Raw genomic sequence first — 26,200 nt, 5'->3', positions numbered from 1 at the left:
TCGTCCGAGGCCTTACGGCGGGGCCTCGAGCGAGGCGGAGAATCGGTACCTCGTCCGAGGCCTTACAGCGGGGCCTCGAGCGAGGCAGAGAATCAGAACCTCGTCCAAGGCCTTACGGGCGGGGCCTCGAGCGAGGCAGAGAATCGGAACCTCGTCTGAGGCCTTACGGTGGGGCCTCGAGTGAGGTAGAGAATCGGTACCTCGTCCGTGGCCTTACGGCAGGGCCTCGAGCGAGGCGGAGAATCAGAACCTCGTTCGAGGCCTTACAGGCGGGGCCTCGAGCGAGGCGGAGAATCAGAACCTCGTCCGAGGCCTTACGGGCGAGGCCTCGAGCGAGGCGGAGAATCGGAACCTCGTCCGAGGCCTTACGTGCGGGGCCTCGGGCGAGGCAGGATACTATCCGAGGTGGGCTGGGTGATCCAGCCGAGCCTCAGACAAGGAGGGGGTTTGCGGTGGTTGTCTCTTGGCTTTGATTTTTACAAGGTCTAAGCATTTTTTCAGTTCTTGCTTAGGGGACCCCTTTTTATGGTACCCGACAAAACACATTTCATGGATATATGTATTAATGTATATGTACTGTATTCATAGGGTACATTACTGGTCAAGCAGCAAAAGATTGTTCTTCTTTTTACGAAAAAACACATACTCAATTCAAAATGAATAAGAGCAATTAGCACCACATGGATAGATCCTTTCCAAGCTATGAAACCAAAATATAGAATGCAGGAAGGGAGAAACAACTGACAAAATTAATGTAAGGATCATGCATGCATCGATCCATCATGGATGGATCAATATGTGATGATACATGAAGAGAGTCCACTGGACCACCAGGTAGGGACGATGGCGTCGCCGATGACGATGGTCTTCTGCGGCAAGCCATAGCTGGTCATCGTGATAATGAGGCCCTGCATGTTACCCAGTGCGGCGAACACCTGGTGCGTGATGCCCTAATTGTGCGACCCCAGCACAGGACCCATTTGTTTATGCCGAATTGGGTCAACACGCCGGTAAGGAGCTAGCACGCTCGATGTAGGGTCTAGCTGACTTTTAGGTTGGCTGGCGCTTAGGGTACGTCTACACTTGTACCTTGTGCCTCCAGTTATATATGAGCACAATACGTAAGATACGTCGCCGGAGCAGCCTCGCTAGGAGCGTGATACACAAAACACACTGACGTGATCTCTTGAAACATGAAACCCCACATGCCTAGGAGGGACCTCGTCATGGCGTGCGGCGGCTATGGGCTGCCCTAGCCAGCCTAGCCACTCTAGAGCGTTGCCATCATTGATCCACGGTCTATGCAGCGTCGACGAAGAACGAGAATAAGTAGAGGGGAAGAGATGGTAAAAGAGAGGTTGTAGATTGGTTTTTGTGACGATTGTGTGTGTTGGGTACCTCAATCGACAATGGACCTTATATTTATAGAGTGGGGCGGCCTTATCACTCAAGGAGTCGAAACCCCTTCAAATCGCGTCCAAACGCATTCTGCCAAAGTCAGCTATTCCCACGTGTTCCGAGCAAAAAAGCTTCCAAAATTCATAAGTACTTCATCCGGATTTCAAATGAGGCAATCCATATATGTATTTCGATCAGCTTGACGAGAGGAATGCAATGGTGAAGTGATGAGGACATCACTTCTTCAGAGGTACCCGCTGATCCTACAACCGTCATGCAAGGTCCAATAACCCGGGCTCGAAAGCGACAACTCAATTTAGAGGTAAGCTCGTTCTTAAGCGATACTTTTCATACTTTTAAGAATAGACTACTACCTAATGATGTTATCTTGCTTAGGAACATTGGAGAGGGTCATGAAGGACTTATAGGAAGTGGTGGAGGTGATGATGACCAGCAAGGACGTCCAACACAAGCCGGAGGCCCAGTCCAACAAGAATTCGAGTCTGTCTCGGCCTCTAGGACCAGTCTGCCTTAAACTGGTCGCCCAGGACGCATCCAGACTCCGTTTTCGATGATCCACATATGGATGGAAAACTAATTTGATAAGGAAGCCAATCCAAGTGGTTTTACATCAAAATCTATTCGGAATCAACAGGAATCGTCGAAACAAGTCAGCGTCCAGAATCTGCCAGGGTGCTGCGACACCGTCTTTTGGTCCGTTAGACCATGTATCGAGTTTGGGCCCATTAGAGGCACGTCCAGGGGTCTTGCACGACCCTAGAGTCTTCATAAACAGCCGCTGCCCCTCCATTAGGGTTTGGGTTTTGCTTAGATTAATCTGTCAAGAACAGTTTCGCCGTTCATCGGTTTGTGAGACCCCAACTTCATGAGTTTAATCATTCATCTGCAATTTGGTTGCGTTCTTTCTTGTTCTTGCTTGTGTTCTTCATTGCGCAGGCAGGGATTAGCCTTCTTGGCGAGGTCAACCTAGTCCGTGACTCGGTTGATAACCAGAGGAGCTATGGTGCTAAGATTGTAGGGTTCGATCTTTCGATCTGAAGCCGGATCGGTGTGTCATTCTCCGCCACAACGATAGTTACCATCACCTAACGGAAGATCGGGATCCCCGTCTCCATTAAGTGGTAATCAGAGCTAAGGTATACTGTCAGGTTCATATTTATTCCCTAGTTTGAGTGTTTCACATTCGTCCCATAGTCCAGTGCCATACTCGTTTTTCTTGTCCTAGAACCTTCCGCGCCATATCCTTTGCATATTTCAGTTTCAGAGTCCGTCGTGTTGAGTTTGTGTCCTGGTCGAGGTCTTGTTGCTGGTTAGGTCGTGTTAGAGTCTAGTTCGTTTGTTTTTCCCCATCGTTTCCATTAAATCTTTGCTGTTGTGACTAATTTTGCGCATATTGTTCCCGTTTTGCCCTCTAATTCGGAGCCAATTCTTAAAACTGGTCTAATTTTCGCATACGAACTCCGATTTCGACGTTCCATATATCAAAATCGATCAAAAAAAATTTCGGATCCGTCCATCCCCGCGTTGTCGGGGTTCGGAAATTTTAGATTGGTCAAAAAGTGGTCACAAGATCTTCTTTTCATGGTCACAATGTTTTTGTTGATTTTGAGCAAGTTTTCTGAAAATTCCACAGGCCACGTCTTACACTTGTTTCAACTCATATTTTCTGTGGTTACTTCTTTTGTGCTCCTAAGTAATGAAAAAATATCAAAAAAATAAAATAAAAAAGTTGAAATTTCCCAAAAAAAACAACAACAGCCCAAAAAAAATAGAAAAAAAGAGAGGGGCAAAAGAGGAACAATATTTAGAGGAGCACATAGAGAAGACCAAAGTGAGCTGTGTTAGCGTGTGCTGTCTGGTTCCTTGTTTGTGTTGCTATTTCCATCCACCATACTTGTTTTTCATACACCTGTCACCTTGCTATCCACCATACTTTTGTCACACACCTGGTACTTAGAACATTTTAGACCAACAACAAGAACAAGTACTTTGGACTATAATTTAGCATTACTTTCTGTTACTGACTTGTGTGCCAGATATACATATTACTCTTCGTGTGCCTTCCAAGCTCCATAAACTCTTCAGATCAGTACAGACAAAGGGCCTTGCAATCTCGGTACCACTACCTCACAGGTATCACGAACCAGCCGCCGGTTGTACCGCCCACTGCTTGTGTTGGTAAGAACTTTGTAAGAGCTTGGTAAGACGCTTCCACTTGCTATGAAAAGTGACACCACTGCAATCACGTAGTCATTTGGTAGGGATAACTTTCACCTGTTTGTTCCTGTTTTTATGTTTTCAATGGCAGGAGGTGAACAGACTAGAGATAACAATCCTAAAGGTTTCAACGAGTGTGTCAATCAAGAGCAACTACAAGCTGTTGTAGAGGATACCCAAAAAAGGATGAATGAGGCCGTCAGGAAGGCCGTCACTGACACACTCATTGAGCTCAACATTGGCAATAGCATGGAGAGATTGGACAAGCAAATTTCCACGCTAACCGACAAGGTTACTGAGTTGGAAACCTTTGTGGCGGGCAACAACGACGTCTCCGGTAGCAACACCGATGGTCAAAACACGGTGTATGATGCCAATGGGAACATAGGTCGAGCAACTTTCCGACAAGACAGATTACGACAACGTCTTCGCCGCAACACGACAGGTATGGGTGGTGTCCACCACCACCACCATCAAGGTAATAATCACCGTGTGCCCGATGATCCTTATGCTAAAATTAAGTTCACAATATCATCTTTTTTGGGTCATTATGATGCTGAGGGATATCTTGATTGGGAGATGATGGTAGAACAAAAGTTTAGTGCCCACCTTGTACCTGAGCAGCATAGAGTTAGACAAGCTACTAGTGAGTTTAAGGATTTTGCCATTATTTGGTGGAATGGGCTAGCTGCACAGAATACTTTACCTGGTACGTGGGAAGAACTTAAGGTAGCTATGCGTGATCGTTTTGTTCCTCCTTCTTATCATAGAGACTTGCGTAAGAAATTGATGCGTTTAGAACAAGGAGATAAATCTGTATAGGATTACTATGGTGAGCTCCAAAACGGATTGATGCGCTGTAGTGTTGTGGAGGGAAACGAAGATGTCATTTGTCGTTTTTATTCGGGTTTGAGGCGTGAGATTCAAGACATTGTTGATTATAAAGAATTTAACACTATCAACCAGTTGTTTCAGTTTGCTATGCTTGCAGAAAAGGAATTGCAGGGGCGTGAACAGCAGGGCAAGAGCAAGGTCAGCACCAGCACATACACGCCACGCTCGGCACCATCTTCGGGGCTGACCAAGCCAACCACTTTTCGAGCGCCTCCACCAGCGAGCAAGCGGCCAGCAACCTCTGGAGTTTTCGCTACACCTAAGGCACCTCCTGCAAGACCTTCAGATTCAGGTAAAAATTCTTTGCAGGTGCCTACCAAGAGTTCCTCATCCGTTGCATCGACGGGACGCACTTTGGGTATTCAGTGCCACCGCCGCCATGGCATTGGCCATGTGCAGAAGGACTGCCTAAGTCAGCGGGCATATATTGCTACAGAAGATGGTTACATCAGCACCTCTGACATTGAGGATGAAGAAGACCAAGATGCAGATGAGGAGGACGGCGAAGTCCTTGGTGACGAGGCCACGGCGTCCTATAGGAGCATCATTGTACAATGGGTGCTCAGCTCACAAGTCCAGCAACCTGAGAAGCTACAACGCCATAACTTGTTCTAGATTTTCTTCGTCATCAGCGATCGTCGAGCACGTGTCATTATTGATGGTGGTAGCTGCAACAATTTGGTGAGTTCTGATTTGATCAAGAAGCTTGGCTTGACCACACGCCCACATCCACGTCCATACCATATTTAGTGGCTAAATGATTCTGGTAAAGCAAAGGTAACACAAACTTGTAGAGTTTCATTTTCCATTAGTTCTTATGCTGATTCTGTTGATTGTGATGTGATACCTATGCAAGCTTGTTCACTCTTATTGGGTTGTCCTTGGGAACATGATAATGATGCTACACACCATGGTAGAAGTAATAAATACACTTTTGTGCATAAAGGAAAGAAAATTACTTTGGTACCTTTGACCCCTGCTCAAATTGTACAAGCTGATAGAGAACGCGCTGCTAGTTTGAATGATGTTCAATATGAAAATCAGCAAGTTGCTAATTCTATTTTCTCACCTAAAAAGGATAAGTCTACATCTATTTCTAAGGCTGAGGGGATTAAATTGAAGGGTGGTGTTATGCTTGCAACAAAATATGACTTTGCTGAAATTTCTGATGATGATATTTGCTATGCTTTGGTATGCAAACGAGCTATGTTTTCGCTTGATGATATTGTTAGCTCGGTACCTCTTGCTGTCACTAACCTTTTGCAGGAGTATGAGGACATTTTTCCAGCTGAGATACCCCCAGGGCTGCCACCTATGAGAGGGATAGAGCATCAAATCGATTTGATTTCGGGAGCGACCTTGCCCAACCGAGCTGCCTATCGAACCGATCCTGAGGAGACTAAGAAAATTCAGCGGTAAGTCCAAGATCTTTTGGACCGTGGGTATATACGTGAAAGCCTTAGTCCTTGTGCTGTTCCTGTAGTTTTAGTTCCTAAGAAAGATGAAACTTGGCGTATGTGTGTTGATTGTAGAGCCATCAATAATATTACTATTCGGTATCGTCATCCTATTCCTAGGCTAGACGACATGCTTGATGAGTTGTGTGGTTCTATAATTTTCACTAAGATTGACTTGCGAAGTGGCTACCATCAGATTAGAATGAAACTTGGAGATGAATGGAAAACTACGTTTAAAACCAAATTCGGGTTGTATGAGTGGTTAGTTATGCCTTTTGGTTTGACAAATGCACCTAGCACTTTCATGCGCTTAATGAATGAGGTTTTAAGAGCTTTTATTGGTCATTTTGTGGTAGTTTACTTTCATGATATATTGATTTACAGCAAGTCTTTTGATGAACATATAAATCACTTACGTGCTGTTTTTAATGCTTTACGTGATGCACGTTTATTTGGTAACCTTGAGAAGTGCATCTTTTGCACAGATCGAGATTCTTTTCTTGGCTATGTTGTAACTCCACAAGGAATTGAGGTGGACGAGATGAAAATTGAAGCCATAAAGAGCTGGCCGGTTCCCCAAACCGTCACACAGGTGAGGAGTTTTCTTGGTCTTGCAGGATTCTACCGCTGCTTCATCAAAGATTTCAGCACCATTGCTTCCCCATTGTATGAGTTGACGAAGAAAGGAGTGGTGTTCCATTGGGGAAGGGCATATGAGGAGTCCTTTGACACTTTGAAGGACAAGCTTACACACGCACCATTGCTGCAACTTCTAAACTTTGGTAAGACTTTTGAGCTAGAATGTGATGCTAGTGGAGTTGGCATTGGAGGTGTTTTGATGCAAGATGGTAAACCCATTGCTTACTTTAGTGAAAAATTGCATGGCCCTGTTCTTAATTATTCCACGTATGATAAGGAATTGTATGCACTTGTTCGTTCTTTAGAGATGTGGCGTCATTATTTGTGGCCTAAAGAATTTGTTATTCATTCTGATCATGAATCGCTTAAGTATCTTCGCTCTCAAAATAATCTGAATTGTAGGCATGCTAAATGGGTTGAATTTATTGAATCTTTTCCTTATATTATCAAACATAAGAAAGGGAAGGATAATGTGATTGCTGATGCTTTGTCTAAAAGATATACAATGCTGTCCCAACTTGATTGTCGGATTTTTGGTCTTCAATTAATAAAAGAACAATATGCGCTTGATCCTGATTTTAAGGATGTGTTGCTTAATTGTAGAGAGGGACGTACATGGAATAAGTTTATGATCAATGATGGGTTTTTGTTTAGAGCTAACCGCCTATGCATTCCAGTTGGTTCCGTTCGTCTTTTGTTGTTGCAGGAGGCACATGGAGGCGGATTGATGGGATATTTTGGTGCCATGAAGACGGAGGAGGTGCTGTCCACACATTTTTTTAGCCAAGGATGAGGCGAGATGTAGAGCGGTACGTGGCTCGGTGTGCCACATGTCAAAAAGCTAAGTCGCGGTTGAACCCACATGGTTTGTATATGCCTCTTCCTGTTCCTTCTACTCCTTGGACAGATATATCTATAGATTTTGTGTTGGAATTGCCAAGGACAAAGAGGGGGAGGGATAGTATTTTTGTGGTGGTTGATCGTTTTTCTAAGATGGCACATTTTATTCCTTGTCATAAGAGCGACGATGTTGTTCATATTGCTGACCTTTTCTTTCAAGAAATCGTTCGCTTGCATGGTATGCCTTCTACTATTGTTTCAGATCACGATGCAAAATTCTTGAGTCATTTTTGGTGCACGTTGTGGAATAAATTGGGGACCAAGCTGCTGTTTTCTACAACATGTCATCCCCAAACTGATGGGCAAACTGAGGTTATGAATCGAACATTGTCCACCATGTTGAGAGCCATTTTGATGCGCAATTTGAAGATGTGGGAAGAGTGTTTGCCGCATGTGGAGTTTGCATATAACAGGGCGGAACATTCCACCACCAAGGTAAGTCCTTTTCAGGTAGTGTATGGTTTTAACCCCCGTGCTCCTATTGATCTTTTGCCTTTACCTACCACTGAGAGAATACATAGTGATGCTAGAGAGCGTGCTGATTTTATTCGTAAGTTGCATGAAACAACTAAAGCAAATATTGAAAGAATGAATGAAAAGTATAGAATTGCTGGTAGTAAAGGTAGAAAAGAGATTAAACTTGAACCGGGTGATTTGTTTGGTTACATTTGAGAAAAGATAGATTTCCTGAGCTGCGTAAGTCTAAATTAATGCCAAGAGCAGCTGGTCCTTATAAGATCATTGAGAAAATAAATGATAATGTCTACAAACTTGAATTGCCATCCGAGTTCGGGGTTAGTCCCACCTTTAACATTGCAGATTTGAAACCCTATTTGGGAGAAGAAGATGAGCTTGAGTCGAGCACAACTCCAATTCAAGAGGGGGAGGATGATGAGGACATCACTTCTTCAGAGGTACCCACTGATCCTCCAACCGTCATGCAAGGTCTAATGACCCGGGCTCGAAAGCGACAACTCAATTTAGAGGTGAGCTTGTTCTTAAGCGATACTTTTCATACTTTTGAGAATATACTACTACCTAATGATGTTATCTTGCTTAGGAACATTGGAGAGGGTCATGAAGGACTTAGAGGAAGTGGTGGAGGTGATGATGACTAGCAAGGACGTCCAACACAAGCCGGAGGCCCAATCCAACAAGAATTCGAGTCTGTCTCGGCCTTCAGGACCAGTCTGCCTTAAACTGGTCGCCCAGGACACATCCGGACTCCGTTTTCGATGATCCATATATGGATGGAAAGCTAATTTGATAAGGAAGCCAATCCAAGTGGTTTAACGTCAAAATCTGTTCGGAATCAACAGGAATCGTCGAAACAAGTCAGCGTCCAGAATCTGCCAGGGTGCTGCGACACCGTCTTTTGGTCCATTGGACCATGTATCGAGTTTGGGCCCATTAGGGGCGCATCCAGGGGTCTTGCACGACCCTAGAGTCTTCATAAACAGCCACCGCCCCTCCATTAGGGTTCGAGTTTTGCTTAGATTAATCTGTCAAGAACAGTTTCGCCGTTCATCGGTTTGAAAGACCCCAACTTCGTGAGTTTAATCATTCATCTGTAATTTGGTTGCGTTCTTTCTTGTTTTTGCTTGTGTTCTTCGTTGCGCAGGCAGGGATTAGCCTTCTTAGCGAGGTCAACCTGGTCCGTGACTCGGTTGATAACTAGAGGAGCTGTGGTGCTAAGATTGCAGGGTTCGATCTTTCGATCTGAAGCCGGATCGGTGTGTCATTCTCCGTCAAAACGATAGTTACCATCACCTGACGGAAGATCGGGATCCCTGTCTCCATTATGAAGTCCATGATTGCATATGAGGAAGTTGGAAAAGTCGGCTTAGCCGACTCTGGCTAGGTCAGCCTCCCGAAAAGCTGTTTCCTTCACTCAGGCTCCAAATGCCATGATCCAAGTACGCTTTCTGGCTGTCTTGTCGATAGAAACATGATGGGGGAATCCATTATGCACTTTGGACATTTTTTAGTGCTAACACCATCTATAGCTAATTTAACTAATCTTTTCCTTCCATTGCTTCGATGTATAATCATATAATGTGCTATATTTCTGACTCGTGCCCCGTGCGAAGCACCGGGTACCCACTAGTTTGTTATTAGTTTCAACACATGCATGAATGCATTCAAGTTGAGGGTGTTTGTTTAACCAACTACTGCTCCAATTGGGAATTCCGAATTGGGTTCAATTCAAACACCGCCCTCTCGATTAAATGCATGCATGCTAGCTACTATAGTATGCTACAAGAATCGAAGCCAAAGCCAATTCTCTCATCGAATTAATGTACGTCGTCCTCAGAGCTGCAGATCAAGCAGCACCGCCGGCTCCGTACGAAGCTCCAGCAGGTTGACGCCGAACAGCCGGAGCCACCGCCCGCGCTGCCGCCGCGCCTCCTCCTCTTCTTCTGCTGCTTCTGCTTCTTCCACGGCGACCACCTTCTCCGCCTGCTGGTGCTGGTGATGGCCGGCCGCGGGGAAAACGACCAAGCTCCGCGGCTGCTGCTGGTGCCGTGTCGGCGTCGGCACGGCGAGGATCGCCAGCCGGACGACGACCGCAGGCACCGCGCCCTGCTTCACGGCACGAGTCCGCCGCCGCTGGCAGTCGATGAAGAGCCTTGTGCCGTCGCGGCAGAACGTGACGGTGTCCCCGGCCGCGAGGCGCTTGTCGCGGACGTAGCGGTTCCACCCCTTGGTCATCACGTAGCTCTGGCTGCTGCTCCAGTAGGAGTAGCGGAACTGCCACGACGTCCCGCCGCCGCGCGCGTCGTGGAAGCACAGCACCGTGCCCCGCGACCTGGCCGCCGCGCCGCGCAGCGGCAGGTGCCGCTCCGCGAACTGCTTCGGCACCACCAGCCGGTTCAGCTTCCCCACGTCGCTCGGCGTCACCACCTTCTCGAACATGCGCTCGCGCCTGCTGTTGCTGGGGCTGTGGCTGTTGTCGACGTCGACGTGGCCGACTCCTCCGCCGCCCGCCGCCGACGACTCCAGCTCCAGTGCGAGCGTCAGGGCCATTTGCATGCAATGCAACCAAGGGATCGATCTACGATAGATACAGTGCACTGGATGTCTGGATCGGTCCAGATATATATTGGCGACTGCAAGCTGATGAATAATCCACCGCTGTCCCGTCGTCTGACCTGAACTTATAGGGAAGCAGAAGCAGCATGCAGTAGCATTTGGACCTGGGGTCTCTCTGACTTTTCTGCATCTGCATGCATGCCGTGGATCGCGATCCGTTGGCAAGCAGCAATCCGCATCCATTGGTGCTTAAGTGCTTTGGATCCAACGGCCTGCATGGACCGGACTGGATCACCTACCTTGCGTTGACCGTACGGACCTTGTCCGTCGTTTACTGATGATATATATCCATCCTTGGTCTAATTCATTTATTTACTTATTTATTATAGATTTATTCCATAGGTAGCTGACATATATGGTATATATGATGTATATATGATACAAATAAAGCCCGGCCATACGATGGCATTTTCGCTCTCTTCTTGTTATATATATCTCTGAAACTGAAAATGCATCTCCATTCTCCAATGCAAATTAAAATCCATTTGCAGCATGCACATGTGAGCTTCTTAGATTTTTTTTTCTCAAATATGCACGAGTGTGCATATCATTATATTAGAAGGAGAGCATACAAGAGATAGCGACCCAGGGCCGCTCGCGGGTTACAAATGTGGGTTACACGATGAAATTAACTACTGGAGGAAGCACCAATGTCCTAGACGCCATTACCGTCCAGCCGAGCTTCTTAGATTTCTTCTGCTACATACACATAATTCTTACTACCTACTGTTTTACTTCGTAACTTCGTTGTACTACCTGTTCAATTCCGTGCGTGTACAAGATTATACGAATATTTCTTCACCGCAGTTTACAAGATTGTATATATGCATACAATATATATCTCATTCGAGGCAATGCAATATAGTAGAGAAACGACCTTTGATCCACTTCGAAATTTGGCTTTAGTCCCGATATTTTTCGCGTCCGGGACTAGAGAAACCTTTAGTACCGGTTGGTAGCTCCAACCGGAACTAAAGGTCCTGCCCAACAGCTACTGTGGCTGGCTTTTGTTGCAGGAGACCTTTAGTCCTGGTTGGCGCTACCAACCGGGACTAAAGGTTAACTTTTACTCCCGGCTGGTCCTTCCAACCGAGAGTAAAAGTTTACTCCGGGCTGGAGGCTCCGTCCGAGACTAGAAAGGGACCTTTAATCTTGGTTGCTGTCTACAACCGGGACTAAAGGTCTCCAACCGATTGAGGTCTGTGGAGTGCCGGACCGCGTTTGTTTATTTATTACGTACTGTACTGCTATAATCTCCGGATGTTAATCGCGTTGCGTGCATGCATTGGCCGCATTAATTAGGCCTCTAGCTTGATCGAGCAGCAGTACCATCATTGGGATGATCGACTGTACTGTACTTTTCAGCTTTTGCACGTAGGGTCCGATGGACCAAATCAATTAGTCCCGGCTGGTATTACGAGCCGGTACTAAAGGTATAGCTTTAGTTCCGGCTGGTATTATCAGTCGGGACTAAAGGTCTTTTAGTCCCGGGCGTTTACAGGAGCCTCGATGGGCCGGCTCAGTACGCAATATGCTGGAATTGCTTGCCAGTCCCACCTATTAGCACCACCTCGCTTGCTCAGAAGAGTGAAAGCTAACTTAAAAGCTCAGCTCTCGAACCATGCAACACGAACTTGAACAGGATCTACTCTATAGGATTGTACCGCTGATCCTTGACTAAAGGTCCTTCGTACTATAGTTTATACAAAATTTTGAACATTATAAACGTACGTATATTCTAGCAGCGTAGAATGCGTATTCAAAAACCAAAACGAATCATCAATTAAAAATAGAAAAAAGGAAAATAGAAATAGAAACAAAAAAAACCTGGTAGCAGCGTGAAAATAGAAAAAAAAGAAAAATAGAAATAGAAAAAAAACATGGTAGCAACGTGAAAATAGAAAAAAAAAGGAAAATAGAAATAGAAACAAAAAAAGGAAAAAAAACCTTTAGTCCCGGTTGGTATTATCAACCAGGACTAAAGGGCCGGTCTACGTGGTCAGGCCTGGAGGCCCCCTTTACTCCCGATTGGTGTTTCCAACCGGGACTAAAGGTCCCTCTTTAGTCACGGTCGTCGAGCCGGGACTAAAGAAGGGTACCTTTAGTCCCGAATTGGTGCTCCCGGTTGGGAAACCGGGACTAAAGGGTTTCCCAACCGGAAGGAAAAAGCCTTGCTACACCTGGACCGAAGAAAAACAAGGGCTGCTATGCTTTCATCATTTCTCATGCGTAACATGGTAGAAAAACAAATGTGAAACCATGAGTGCATTCCTGGTCACTGCCTCAACTCTCATCTTCCTCCTGGATCATCGAGACTGACTGACTCGATCAGCTGTACATATATGTAGCTTGCTCTTCCGATCCTGTAATTATTCTTCAGCTCGCTGTCAAGTTACGAAATCAACGCGCGCAGTCTCGGTCGGGCAGACCAGTGAGTTTGTCAAAAACGACTAGATCGTAGTTTGGGCTATGGCTTATGTCCAGGAAGGAAGAGCAGGTCAGCTGGTTAATGCAGAGAGGCCAGAGGGACTAGGAGTAGTTGTTAGGCTGTCTCCAATAGGAGACCCATTACGAAACCTAAACCTAAAATGACTCTCCGATATAATATCTATAGCCTCCAACAGAGTATTTATATGGAAGACCCATTTTGAGTGTCAGGAGAGGCATAACCCAAATCTGGGTATCCTCTCTCCTGGAGACCCATTTGCAGAAAGAATTGTCTTTTGGGTCTTATTGTTGGAGAAGACAAAAAAATATATATTGAACCATTTGCCTGTAGCGCTACGCAAAGGACGAATGTGTCTTGTATTTTGAGTCGCGGTTGTTGGAGACGGTCTTAGCAATGCAAGCAACGATGATGCGACGACAGGTGTTTATTCGTACTAGATAATTTCCATTAGCAGGCATAAGCCAATCATGGTGTTCTCCTGCTGCCCCCATTGCACCTACATAATTGTTCTTAGTTAACTCTTGACCACGCACGCCCATTCACTAACAAAGTCAACTCCTTTGCTTTGTCGCATCGTTTGAAAAGTCTTTGCTCAGATTTAGTACTTGCAAGTACTGGGTGCATGAGATGAGAGAGTTATCAAGTACTGGGTGCCATGTCTGTCAGGCATTTTGCTCTTCTAAAAAAAGACAACATGGCAGATATATAGCCCGTCAATCTATAGCTTAGAGTGCAGGGAGATATTAACAATGATGAATTGATTAGGCTTAGATGAGCTGCATCAAGCTGGATACACATGTATACATGCACCCAAAAGTTCCTTGCTAGTCTTGAGTATCATATACTCCAGCTTAGCTAGGCTAGCTTATATATACTGCAATTATTGAGAGCGATCGAGCAAACGTGAGAGGTTTATCAACAAAGCGCGTATTTAGCAAGCAAGCTGTGATCCAGCCTAAACAACAGAGTAATTATTGCATTGGTATGGCGAAGAACAGTCCGACAGCCGCTAGGCAAGTCTGTCTAATGAATATATGAAAAAATAAAAATCTCTCCTAGACGAATATGAAACTTTTCTGAACGAAACTGCTTTGACATGGACACATCATCAGCTTGTCTGAAACTTGGAAACTTTTTTTAGTGATAAACATACTACTTATAGATAGATATATCCACATCGCTAAAATATGTGTTGTTGGCTCTTGGCTGCTAGTGAATTGAACGCTGACCAGTCAAAGGGTTCATGCATAAACTGATTCCAGGACAGCAGGTTTCAAAATTAAACACAGCAAAGGGTACTAGCTCTTACTATTATATACCAATAATCTGCATATTTTGAAGAGCGGCAAATTAAAAATGAACTGAACTGAAATCTGGATATGTGCTGTGTGGTGGGGGGCTTGTGGGCCTCCTACCACAGCCATTGTTATTGCAACTGGGAGTAAACAATCTTTCAGTCTCATAAAGATGAGTGATGGAGTGAAGTAACAAATAAAAATAGGCACATGTACAGTTGCAATATATAAATATATTATATGAGAATATAATGCCAGTGGCCAGCCTGGTGCATGATGTCACCCGGAAAGGTGGTGTATGTCAGCCTACTAGTTAAGCGCCATTTGCCCCTGGTCAGGTCATTAGTCCAACAAAGTTCGTTCAGGGCCGCGGATTCCGATTAGCTGCAGGTTGCTCCTTAATTAATCGAACACACACCAATTATTTATGGCAAAATAAACAAAAGAAAAATCAAATAAGCATGCAAGTTCCTTGGCCAGGAGATTGTCTAGCTATCTAGGTGCAGGGCCCTTATTGCCTTTGGAGACTAGTTCGCCAGGCATTTTTGCAATAGGTTATTAGGTTGTTAAGTACTTGATGAATGTCGTAGTGCACTGCATTTGATCCCATGCATGCATGTGTATCTGAAACCAAGGTTCAGGTTCTCTGGCCCAAATCAAAACGGCTCTTCATCGTCAGGTAAGTTCCCGGCCGGTCCTGGGTTTTGGGGATTGTTGGTTTCCTGTATTGGTCGACTAACTAGCTACCACCTTGCATCGTTCCTGAGAAGAATTAAGTCGCTTTGGCTTGGCAGTGTCTGCTTAACTTAACTATCCAAGGCACAGTTTGTAAAAGGTAAACATGTACATATGCAGTTACCTGTTCCTACCACTTGCATTTTCCAAAATAGAGTTACAAGGATCGGCTCAATTCAGACGCAGTTTCCATTCGATTCTGAACTGGACAAAAGATCAAACAAAATGCAGTAAAAAGTGGCAGGAACGAAGCAGCAGCAATGCATGATTCTATTTCTATCTGCGCTTTGTTATTTCCACATGTATAAAGATCAGAGGGAGATTCGGAGTTCAAGGTATATAGAACAACCCTTTGTTTTTAGTATTTTGTTCAAAAAAAAAAGTTGGCCTGGCGGGCGTGCTCCCTGAGTGGTTGACAGTCATAGGTAACCAATAAAATCCAGGAAATTCTTTCATTTGCCACAAGTTGTGAGTCTGCTTTCCATGCTCTCATATGCATGGTGCAGTAAGCTGTACTCCTATCCATCTCGTTGACTGTGCACTCGCCTGTCAAAACTGGTTGTTTACTCAAGCTCTGTCACCTTTACAAGGACTACGATTACTTATTCACCCTGCCTGCCACCACCGTTGAAACAGGAGGAAGAACAACATGCCATTATTTCATCTGATTTCAATAAAATATATATACAGGCCAACCATATATAGCGCAGGTGCATGTATATATGATACATCAATTTGATCGAATCTCTAATTGACTAATTTTAATCTATTTGCATGTCAACGTTACCAGAGGCACAAGTGATGTTAGTTAAAACGGACAAAAAAACGGATAATGCACGGCATTTTCCAATTTGTCATAATGGTTTTAGTTTGGATTAAGCTGGAACTGGAAGAAATAAAAATGACGCTGTCAGGTAAACCACGAGTAGATGGGCATGTGCACAATGGGCCTTGACCCAGATCAACACGCTGACAAAGGAGCCCATCAGGCTAACAACAGTATTCGAAAGGAAAAAGTCCTTTTTACCTCCCTGAACTATTGGGCGGGTTCGTTTTTCCTCCCTCAACTCCAAAACCGGGCATTTAGACTCTCTGAACTGTTAAAACCGGACACAAAACCTCCCTGTACCGCTTGTCAGGCCATTGAGGACGGTCAAAATGTGCCCGTGACCACCTGTAACCCTAGCTGGGATTCTTTTTCTTTTCCCTCGAAGGCGGGCGGCTGGTGGGTGGTGCGCACGTGCCGTTGCAGTAGGCGGATCTGGTGGGTGTCCAGAGGATTCAGAAGGCCTTTGCTGCCACAAAGCACACTAGGTTTGTGGAATCGCACTCCTAATGAGTCAATTAGGCATAGAATAATTGTTTTTTCTTGGATCCGGGTTCCCTGGGACTTGCTTTTAGGAGATCCATTGTTTATTAGGCATAGGAGACGAGAGCTACCAGTTTTTTTTTGGGTGCTCTTTACTTGCATCTACATTAGTGGATTAATGAAGGGGCACAGTGCCGGAGGCTCCCACATGAGTGGGGTCTGGGGAAGGAAAAAACCGAGGCAAGCCTTTCCCCCGCAAAATATACGGAGAGACTGCTTCGAACCCATGACCTGGTGACTCAGTGAGACAGCTCTCACCACTGCACCAGGCCTGCCCTTCAGTGGGATTAATGAAGGCGTATTATTTTTTTAATGTATGTAGGCCATGGATGTGTCGGACTCACTGGCTGTGAGGTTCCGTTTTGGTGGAGAGTTTTTCAAAGATGGCAAGATACTGCATTATTTTCGGGGAAGGTTGCAATGTCTTATATTGATCGAGACAAGATTTCTCTGCCAGAGGTTGTGGGACGCTTGCGTGATCATTACAATGTACATGATGGAGTTTTATTGCGTTGGTTATTTCCTGGTAAAGAGCTACATGATGGAGTTTTATCACGTGACTACATGTAGAGATGTCCTGGTTTGTAAGCATCGTACGTGACAACATGCACGAAATCTTCTGAAATTTTTATCATAGCCTCCACATACGATATCACGACATCTCAACAAGTTTCATGATTGTCGGACATGGTTTGCTTTTTATAGAATTTAAAAACACTTCGCACGCAAGTTCGCGGTCATGTTTCGTGAACAAGATGTCCGAAATTTCGGGTCCGTTCCTGGATACAGCCTCACACTACACTCAGTAACATGACTATCATTTTTTGAATCATTAAATTCCATTATTCGTACCACGTGCAGTTCAAATTTATATTTTTCGAAAAAATTCAAGTAAACGAAATAAAGTAACTAAATATATCAAAAAGCCAAAAAAAATTCCTAAATTCTAACGAGGAGTTCCTAGTACTTTAAAAGGGCTAAACAAAAAATTTGGAGGCCAAAAACAAAAAAAAACTTTGTCGAGCGCCAAGTCATGGCACTCGGCAAAGGGGGTCTTTGCCGAGTGGCAAGAATAAGGCGCTCGGCAAAGAGGTTTTTTGAATTTTTTTTAGAAATTTCCTCTTTGCCGAGTGCCTTCACAGGGGCACTCCTTCACAGGGGCACTCGGCAAAGGTATTTCAAAAAAAAAATCTATGCCGACGGCCGGATCGGGGCACTCGGCAAAGTTGCCTCCTTTGCCGAGTGTCTCCCTGATCCGGCGCTCGGCAAAGGGGCGGGTGGGGGCACTTAAGTGAATTCGGCCGAGCAGTCCAAGCCACACAGACAGACAGCCCCCGCGCGCGCCGCTCCCGGCCAACACCGCTCCCGGCCGTCCCCGCGCCGCCGCGCGCCGCCCTCCCCTCCCCGTGCCCCGCGCCCGCCAGCCACCGGGCCGCCGACGACGACGCACGCCGCCGCCCTTCCCCGTGCCGAGCGCCGCCCGCCGCAGCCCCTCCCCGCGCCGCCCTTCGTGTACTTCTCCTACGGCGCTGCGGGAGCCGCCGCCGACGCCGAGTTCTTGCGCGCTTGGACACTCATGAAGGTAAACCTGCTAGCTACTGTAAAAAAAAATTTCCATATAGTCAGTAACATCCGCCGTACACACTTATTACGTGCCAGTGTCTGATCGTGTTCTTGCATGTAGAACGAGTACGAGGAGTTGGTCCGCCGGATCGAGAACGCCGAAGAGGACTCTCTAGTCCGGCGCGGCGACGGCGAGTTCGCCGAATTCGTGGGTGCTGACCGCAGGAACCACCCGACCATAATCAAGGTAGAGACGAACTCATGGATTGAGCAGCCATGATGAAACGGGTGCCCATCTCGTTGCTTTGTTTTTTCTTGCTAACCGCGACCGCGAGTGTTCAGGTGCTCTGGGACAGCAGCAGCAAGAGCAAGAGCAATCAGGCTGCAGACGATGGAATCCCCAGCCTCATATATACGTCTCGAGGGAGAAGAGCCCCACACAGCACCACCACTTCAAGGCCGGCGCCATGAACGTCCTGGTACGTACATCATCGGTGTTCACCGTCCGTAGTGCAACTGATGAGTGGAGAGGTGCCTCCTGAGCCTGAACATGCATTTCCCTGTGCACTGACTGCAGACGAGGGTGTCCGGCGTGGTGACCAACTCTCCCATCATGCTAAACGTGGACTGCGACATGTTTGCCAACAACCCGCAGGTCGCCCTCCACGCCATGTGCCTCCTCCTGGGCTTCGACGACGACGTCCACAGCGGCTTCGTTCAGGCGCCGCACAAGTTCTATGGCGCCCTCAACGACGATCCTTTTGGCAACCAGATGCAGGTTCTGTTCGAGGTAGTACAGATCACTATCATTATCATAGGAGTACTAGCTCGATCGCTAAGAGAAGCGCTGTGTTAGCTTTGTATATATCGACAACTTTTGTCGTCTGTGCTGATGAGCTTATGTAGAAAATTGGATACGGAGTTGCCGGACTTCAAGGCCTATTTTACTGTGGGACGGGTTGCTTTCACCGTAGGAAAGTCATGTACAGCGTGCCACCAGACTCCGCCACCACCGCCAGCACGAAAGGTGACATCTTTCGAAAGACTGACTGCTCCGCAATGTATTCTGATTCAGTGTATATATGCTCTTGACTGGTTGTATTGTACAATACAAACTCTGGCAGATTCACCATCTTACAAGGAGCTACAGAACAAGTTTGGCGGATCGAATGAACTGATCGAGTCGGCGAGGAGCATCATTTCCGGCGACATGTTCAAATCGCCAACGACTGTGGTGGCAGATCTGACGAATCGTGTCGAAGCAGCGACACAAGTTTCTGCCTGCAGCTACGAGACTGGCACAAGCTGGGGTCAGGAGGTATACTCCATGTTTTTAACACTGTCCCTCACATCTAATAGCATTTTGCAGGTTTTGGTAACCTGAACGAACTCGTGCATGTGCTTGCAGGTTGGCTGGGTCTACGGGTCAATGACCGAGGACGTCCTGACGGGTCAGCGCATCCACGCCGCCGGCGTTCCTTGGTGGCGCGCCCACCGGCGGGCCGGCCAGCCTCACCCAGTACAAGAGATGGGCGACGGGCTTGCTGGAGATACTCAGCCGCCATAACCCGGTCCTCCTCTCCGCGTTCAAGCTCCTCGATTTCCGGCAGTGCGTCGCCTACCTAGTCATCGACGTGTGGCCCGTCAGGGCACCCTTTGAGCTGTGCTATGCATTATTAGCACCTTACTGCCTCATTGCGAATCGCTCCTTCTTGCCAAAGGTAATCTTTTTCCATCACCGGCCGGTCCTTCTTTCCAAAGTGGCATAGTTTCTGAAATTTCATCTTCTTGTGACGCAGTCGTCAGATCCGGGTTTCCTCATCCGGCTGGCGCTGTTCCTAGCCTACAACGCGTACAACCTGGGCGAGTACAAGGACTGCCGGCTATCGATGCGCGCCTCCCTTTGTATGAATTTATTTGTCACGATGGAATATAAAAAAAAAAATTTTAAATTGCCGTTTTGGGTCACTTTGCCGAGTGTTGCACTCGGCAAAGGACCCCGTTGCCGAGTCACTACTGGAATCTCGCTTTTTTCTGTGCGTGCGAAAACACACAGAAAAATACGAATACCGTCAGAAAAATATTTTTCTGACGGTGTACCCTCAGAAAAATACCCACTGAAATATAACGACAGAAAAATTCAATTGTTCTATGTGTTCGCCGTCAGAAATAATTTTTCTGTGGGTGTTACACGCACAGAAAAATTGCGTTAGCCCAGATTAAATTAAAATATTGTGTGCGTTAATCCTCACAGAAAAAAAGAACAGCTCGACAGAAAAATAATTTTTCTGTGGGTGTTACATGCAAAGAAAAATTACCTTAGCCCAGATTAAATTTAAATGTTGTGTGCGTTAATCCCCACAGAAAAAAGGAAAAGCCCGACAGAAAAATCGTTTTTCTGTCGATGTTGTCCCGATAGAGTCGTAGAGGCACACTCATAGGAAAATTTTTATTTTTCTATCGGTCTTGGTTAACGCACAGAAAAATAACAGACCACCGACAGAAAAACCTTAACCATGCAGCAAATTGGATACAATAATTATATAGAAACAGAACAGTAGCAACAACATATTAAATATGGACTCTCCATACTGTAATTTCATCACAACATAATAGATAGCATACATATAAAAATCCAAATGTTCAGCACATTCATTAATGCACCCTAGAAATGTTTTGTACAACTTGAAATGTTCAAAACCCTCCTGGTATCTCCTTAAAAATAACATGGAATCACATTCACAACTGCTTCTTAGCCAGCTTTCTGTTCTGCTATAGGTAAGGGTAAGCTCTCTGATACTGTAATATAGCCCAAACAAGGTGCCTGAAAGAGAACTCGGGCCACAGAGGATCTGGATTCTGCAAGTGACTAAACGTTGTTTGCCACAAGAGAAAATTGCTCAGTCGAGTCTCGCCTGAAGTTTGGATGACGATATCAGGATCTGGGCAGCCAGTGCTATACATGTGGCGATCCAAATCCGCCACTGAAATCTCTGAATGCACACCGTTATTTGCAGCGTGGCCATTACAGTCGCCAGCATGTTCACTCTGCAACAGTTCCTTCCTTTCTGCACAAACTTCACTGACAGCATTGACAATCTCAGAAGGCGAGTTGTATGGCATGCAGACATAAAAGACCAGCCCTGTGTTTCCAGCTGTGCTCGCCATCAGCTTCTGAGCCGCCAACCTCACCGGCTCACATAACAAGTCCAAGTTGCCCCAAAAGTTGATCTTACAGTTAATCTTATTGATTACACTTTGGTTCTCTAATAGTTCATTGATTTTTTCCTCCATTAACTGCATCAAGGTTTCCACCTCACTTGGGTCCCTTTTAAAATTGTCAATGCTGAATGCGTAAACAGTCATGTACTTCACACCCATTTCATAGCAGTACAGCAAGCTTGAAAGGCTTCTCAGCCTTCAGATCCTAGACCAAAAGAACACCATTTGTAGGAAATTCTGAAGGCTTGAAAGAACACCATTTGTAACCATCTCATCAGGCTTCTCTGCCTTCAGATCCTAGACCAAAAGCAAATAAATAACAACTGAGCAGAATCTTACATGTTGTAAGAATATTTGTCCATGTCAGCATAGCAAAAAGGTTATAGCTCTTTGAGGATTTTTACAAGCCTAATAACTGATATCTAAATGCTTTATCAAGAAATTAATCAACATATGCCGCTGCAAATATGAAACTCACCACAGAAGGTGAGGGAGAGATAACTGACCCCGCCATGATGAGGGACTATGCAACCAATTACCAAAGCTGCAAAGGCAAGAGAACAACTTATCTTCAGTGTTCACACAAAAGTTTGCACAAATTGTTGGGCCTTTGAAAACACAATTTGATAGCAAAAAAGTTGATCACTAAATACAAAAGAAAAGAACTTACTTTGGTGCCATTAGGAATTAGCTGCTGCAGCGTGCTTAGTCTTTCATTGATCCTCTCTCTTCTCCTCTGTTATATAGTATGACTAAGCCATCAGAAAATAAAAACTGCAGATTCAGTGATCATTGTGAAATTAGCATTAAGTATTTCTGACCTTTGCTGCTGCTCCAGAACATGGACTGCAGGTGAGCAATCATCTCAGATTCCTCGCTCCAAATAGAACTAATAATGCTATGCCAGATATCATGAGAACACAAGATTACTATGACACAATTAAGCAATGAGGTATATAGACATATATAGCAACTGGATCATGCAGACATTAAATAAGAAGCAACATCCACATCATTTGCCAAATTGCATATATTCAACTGAATTATTTTTAGTGCAAGGACAAACATTCCAAACTCGACAAGTGAGCACACAAATAAAATGTAGAAGCCTACTGTGCTGGTGCTTGGCCTGGTGGAGACCCTAATGCAATTGAAGTAGCAACATCTGCTTTACCGACTGGTGTATATAACCAAGCATTACATTGGATGGCCATTGCACATGCAGAAGCCTATGACTACATACATTCAGAAAGTGCGTTAAAAAACATACATTCAGAAAGGTATATAATATGTTACTTGAAATGCAATTTCTCATGAATTTCCACAATTCTGAGTTGAACTCTTTGGTGGTGTTTTACAGCAAAAGTAAAAGGAAGCCAATCGTTGGTGTCGCTCATCATGTATCGTTTACACGGCCCTATGGTCTATTTGATGTTGCTGCTGTCACACTGGCTAATTCATTGACCCTTTTCCCTTACATTGATAGCATATGTGATAAATTGGATTTTATTGGCATCAACTACTATGGGCAGGTAAATTAAATACTAGCTGCTTAGATAAATGATCTGAACATGTAAACAACAGGAGTTGATTACTCCATTTTCATGCAGGAGGTGATATCAGGCTCTGGTCTAAAGCTCGTGGACAATGATGAGTACAGTGAATCTGGTCGTGGTGTTTATCCTGATGGGCTGTTCCGTATCCTGATTCAGTTTAATGAACGATACAAGAGCTTGAATATACCTTTTATAATTACTGAAAATGGAGTTTCTGACGAGACTGATCTGATTCGGAAACCATATATTCTCGAGCACCTGTTAGCCATTTATGCTGCAATCATTATGGCCCGGTCTTAAATTAATTTGTGATGAAACATTCCTTACTGTCATGTATCTGTAACTTCCAGCACTGATAGACATTGTTTTGAAGGGTGTGCCTGTGCTTGGTTATCTATTCTGGACGATGTCAGATAATTGGGGATGGGCAGATGGCTATGGTCCCAAGTTTGGGCTTGTAGCTGTTGGTCGTGCTAACAACCTAGCACGTAAACCTAGGCCTTCATACTATTTATTCTCCAAGGTGATCCCTTATCTCAGCAAATTATTATACAGTATCCTGTGTACACATTGTCCGCAAAAGTATAAAACAAATCTGTAATGTTTGTGCATTTTGTTTCTTGGGTCCCTTGTTTTGCATAAATTGTGCAGACTTGTGATAATTTAATTTCTCACTCTTTTTTTTATACATATGAGCATTTGGTGTTTCTCTGATGATCTTAACAAAATGCACTTGAACTTCAGGTTGTTAAACTGGGAAAACTACAAGACAGGACAGGCTGGGTGCTTGGAGGGAGCTGCAACAGGCAGCATTTCAGAAGAAAACACGCCCATTTTTCAGGGCAGTAGATAAACATGGTCGGATGTATGCAGGTATGTGCTGATTCTTCCCGAAACATTCTGTTATATTATTAAATTGACATTATTCATGTGTAATGGCTTGTTTCTCTTAAAACAACTTGATAAGTAGGATAAACAAAAACTATTGACATATTGTAAAATATGCCAATGGCTACTGCCTTCAGGCTTCTTGGAGTCGAGAGTGTCGCTCCATGTTAGTTTTTCTTATATTGAATTCATACCACAACTCTTTACAACTCCTTCAGTTGAGTTACATAATTTTTTTTGATACAGTTGAGTTACATAATTACCAAAGGGCATATAGAGAGACAAAAAACCTAACTGAAATAGAAATTTTAGTTGGTATAAACTGTGGTTGCTGTCTCCACCTAAGAAAAATGAGCCTTTTGTTCTTCAGGGGGTTTAGATCGGCCTATCCAGAGATCATTCATATTGCGGGATTGGCGATTTGGTCATTATGAAATGGAAGGCTTGCAGGATCCTTTCAGTCGCTTTGTAAGATCCATTTTTTCACCAATTTTGCGCAAGAAGAAGATTCATTACATCGAGTATAAGGATATTTCTTATGCTATTTCTCCCTGATGCTTGTTACTCTAGTTGGTGAGTCGAGAGAATTTCAGAATCTGATTTTTGATTTTTCCCTTTCACCATATATCATCTATCTAAAATTGCTTGCTCTTGTTTCTGTAGATAAGTAGCATGATTTGTTCTCTAGATAAAGTAAATAAAAAGTTCTGTGAAGCAGAAGTTTCTCTTTTTTGTGGATAAATTGCAATGTGCACTATTTATCATGGCAGTAAGGATCTTATATATACCTTTCTTTTCTTTTATTATTATGTAGAATAACAACATACAGCAAATAAATCCAGTGAAGAAAGAAGTATACCTTTGAGTCTCAATCACAGGTCCTGAACAATTCTTCACTATCTTGAAAGTAAACAATACCTCCAATAGCAACCTTCAGTCCTTGCTTAGCCCAAAATCTCCACTGCAGTACATCAGAATCATGCTTTACTTCTGTATACATATAGCCACACATAGAGAAAGGAAGTATAATATATACATTTTCAGGGGAGAAACAAGGACCTGAAAACTCGATCCAGATTTGACGGAGACAACACCGGTGGCCAAATCCTGAGGGAAGCAGACTTCAACTGAAAATAGGGGCGGTGGAGATCGACGGAGAGACGAGGGGCGTCGCGCCGGGACGTGCGCTGGACGGGAGGGAGACCAGGGGCAGTCAGCCGCCTGGGGATGTTCCTGGCCGGCCGATGGCTGCCCTAGGGCCACGCTCGGATGGCCGGCGGCGGGCCTAAGGCCACGCCCGAAGGACCACCCGCAGGGCTAGGGCCACGCACCAGAGGGGCTACGGCTGCCGGCGGGCTGGTGGCTACGGCCGTCGGTGGGCTGGAGGTAGATCTAGGCGACAGCGGACCTAGGGCAGCGAGCAGCGGCCATGGAGCTGGGGTGCCTAGCGGCGGGCGGTGAGCGGCGAATGTGCAGATGGGGGTGGTCTTGTGTGGCGAGCGGCGGACTTGGAGCCGGGAGCGACGGGAGCGGCGGACTTGCGGAGTGCGGACTCTGGCGGCGCGTCTGGGATAGGGTTGGGGTGGCAGCCGCGGGAGGATTTACTTTTAGGGTGTTTTTGTTTTTTTTTCACTCTCTTTTCTATTCTATACCTCACGAAGGCAGGCGCCAATGACGAAAATAGGGCGCGACGAATCCATTCCTGTGCCTGTGTCGTTTTTTTTCTGTGAGTTAAAAAAACCCCCACAGAATAATTGCTATTTTTCTGTGGGTATGCATTATTTTTCTGTGTGTATTGTAACGCACAGAAAAATAACTCAATTATTCTGTCGGTTTTTTGATATTTCTGTGGGTATTTTTTGATACCGACAGAAAAATAACAAACTTTCTGTGTGTTCTGGGAAAAACGCACAGAAAAATAATCACCCACAGAAATATTCGAGTTTCCAGTAGTGAGTGCCATGGTCACAGCACTCGACAAAGCTGGAAAAATGGGCGTTTGGAAAACCATTTTTCCAGCTTTGCCGAGTGCCATGACCATGATACTCGGCAAAGAATGTTTTTTTTTTAAAAAATCAAAGTTTGCCGAGTGCCGGCCAGAGGGCACTCGGCAAAGAAATTTTTTTAAAAAAAATTTCAAACTTTGCCGAGCGCCGGCCAGGGGGCACTCGGCAAAGAATTTTTAGGAAAAAAAAAATAAAACATCTTTGCCAAGGGCCAGAATAGAGGGCACTCGGCAAAGAATTTTTTTAAAAAAAAATAAAAAATCTTTGTCGAGTGCCTGTAGGGTTGGCACTCGGCAAAGCGACCGTTGACGGGGCCGGTGCCGTGACGGTCGCTTTTCTTTGCCAAGTGCCCGATAAAAGACACTCGACAAAGAGGGCTTTGCCGATCAATTTTTTGCCATGCGTTCTTTGCCGAGTGCCGCACTCGACAAAGGCTTTGCCGAGTGCAATTTAGCCTTTGCCGAGTGCCTCAGACACTCGGCAAATAACTTGAATCCA

General features: G+C 45.1%; 1 protein-coding gene, 1 long non-coding RNA gene and 2 pseudogenes across 3 annotated transcripts; 2 read left to right on the top strand and 2 right to left on the bottom strand.

Annotated features, from left to right (window-relative positions):
* Positions 1 to 9,836: 9,836 nt before the first annotated feature.
* On the bottom strand, positions 9,837 to 10,553 carry LOC136527307 (B3 domain-containing protein Os06g0107800-like). Its single transcript, XM_066519993.1, has one exon. The coding sequence runs from the start codon at positions 10,551 to 10,553 to the stop codon at positions 9,837 to 9,839; it is 717 nt and encodes a 238-aa protein (XP_066376090.1).
* A 4,418-nt stretch (positions 10,554 to 14,971) lies between these two features.
* LOC136525445 (cellulose synthase-like protein H1) lies at positions 14,972 to 20,253 on the top strand (annotated as a pseudogene).
* Positions 20,254 to 20,769: 516 nt separating this feature from the next.
* Positions 20,770 to 21,803, bottom strand: LOC136528261 (dehydrodolichyl diphosphate synthase CPT3-like; annotated as a pseudogene).
* Positions 21,804 to 22,366: 563 nt separating this feature from the next.
* LOC136528263 (uncharacterized) lies at positions 22,367 to 23,090 on the top strand. 2 transcript variants are annotated; one of them, XR_010777025.1, is made up of 3 exons: positions 22,367 to 22,504; positions 22,613 to 22,784; positions 22,863 to 23,090. It is a non-coding gene; the product is annotated as an uncharacterized lncRNA (long non-coding RNA). The 2 variants fall into 2 exon arrangements; XR_010777026.1 differs by lacking the exon at positions 22,367 to 22,504 and adding an exon at positions 22,512 to 22,532.
* Positions 23,091 to 26,200: the final 3,110 nt, after the last annotated feature.

This window comes from Miscanthus floridulus, chromosome 19 (genome assembly GCF_019320115.1).
Source record: "Miscanthus floridulus cultivar M001 chromosome 19, ASM1932011v1, whole genome shotgun sequence".
Classification (NCBI taxonomy): Eukaryota; Viridiplantae; Streptophyta; class Magnoliopsida; order Poales; family Poaceae; genus Miscanthus; species Miscanthus floridulus.
The sequence above is the reverse complement of the archived record's forward strand: the minus strand, read 5'-3'. Positions and strand labels throughout refer to the sequence as shown.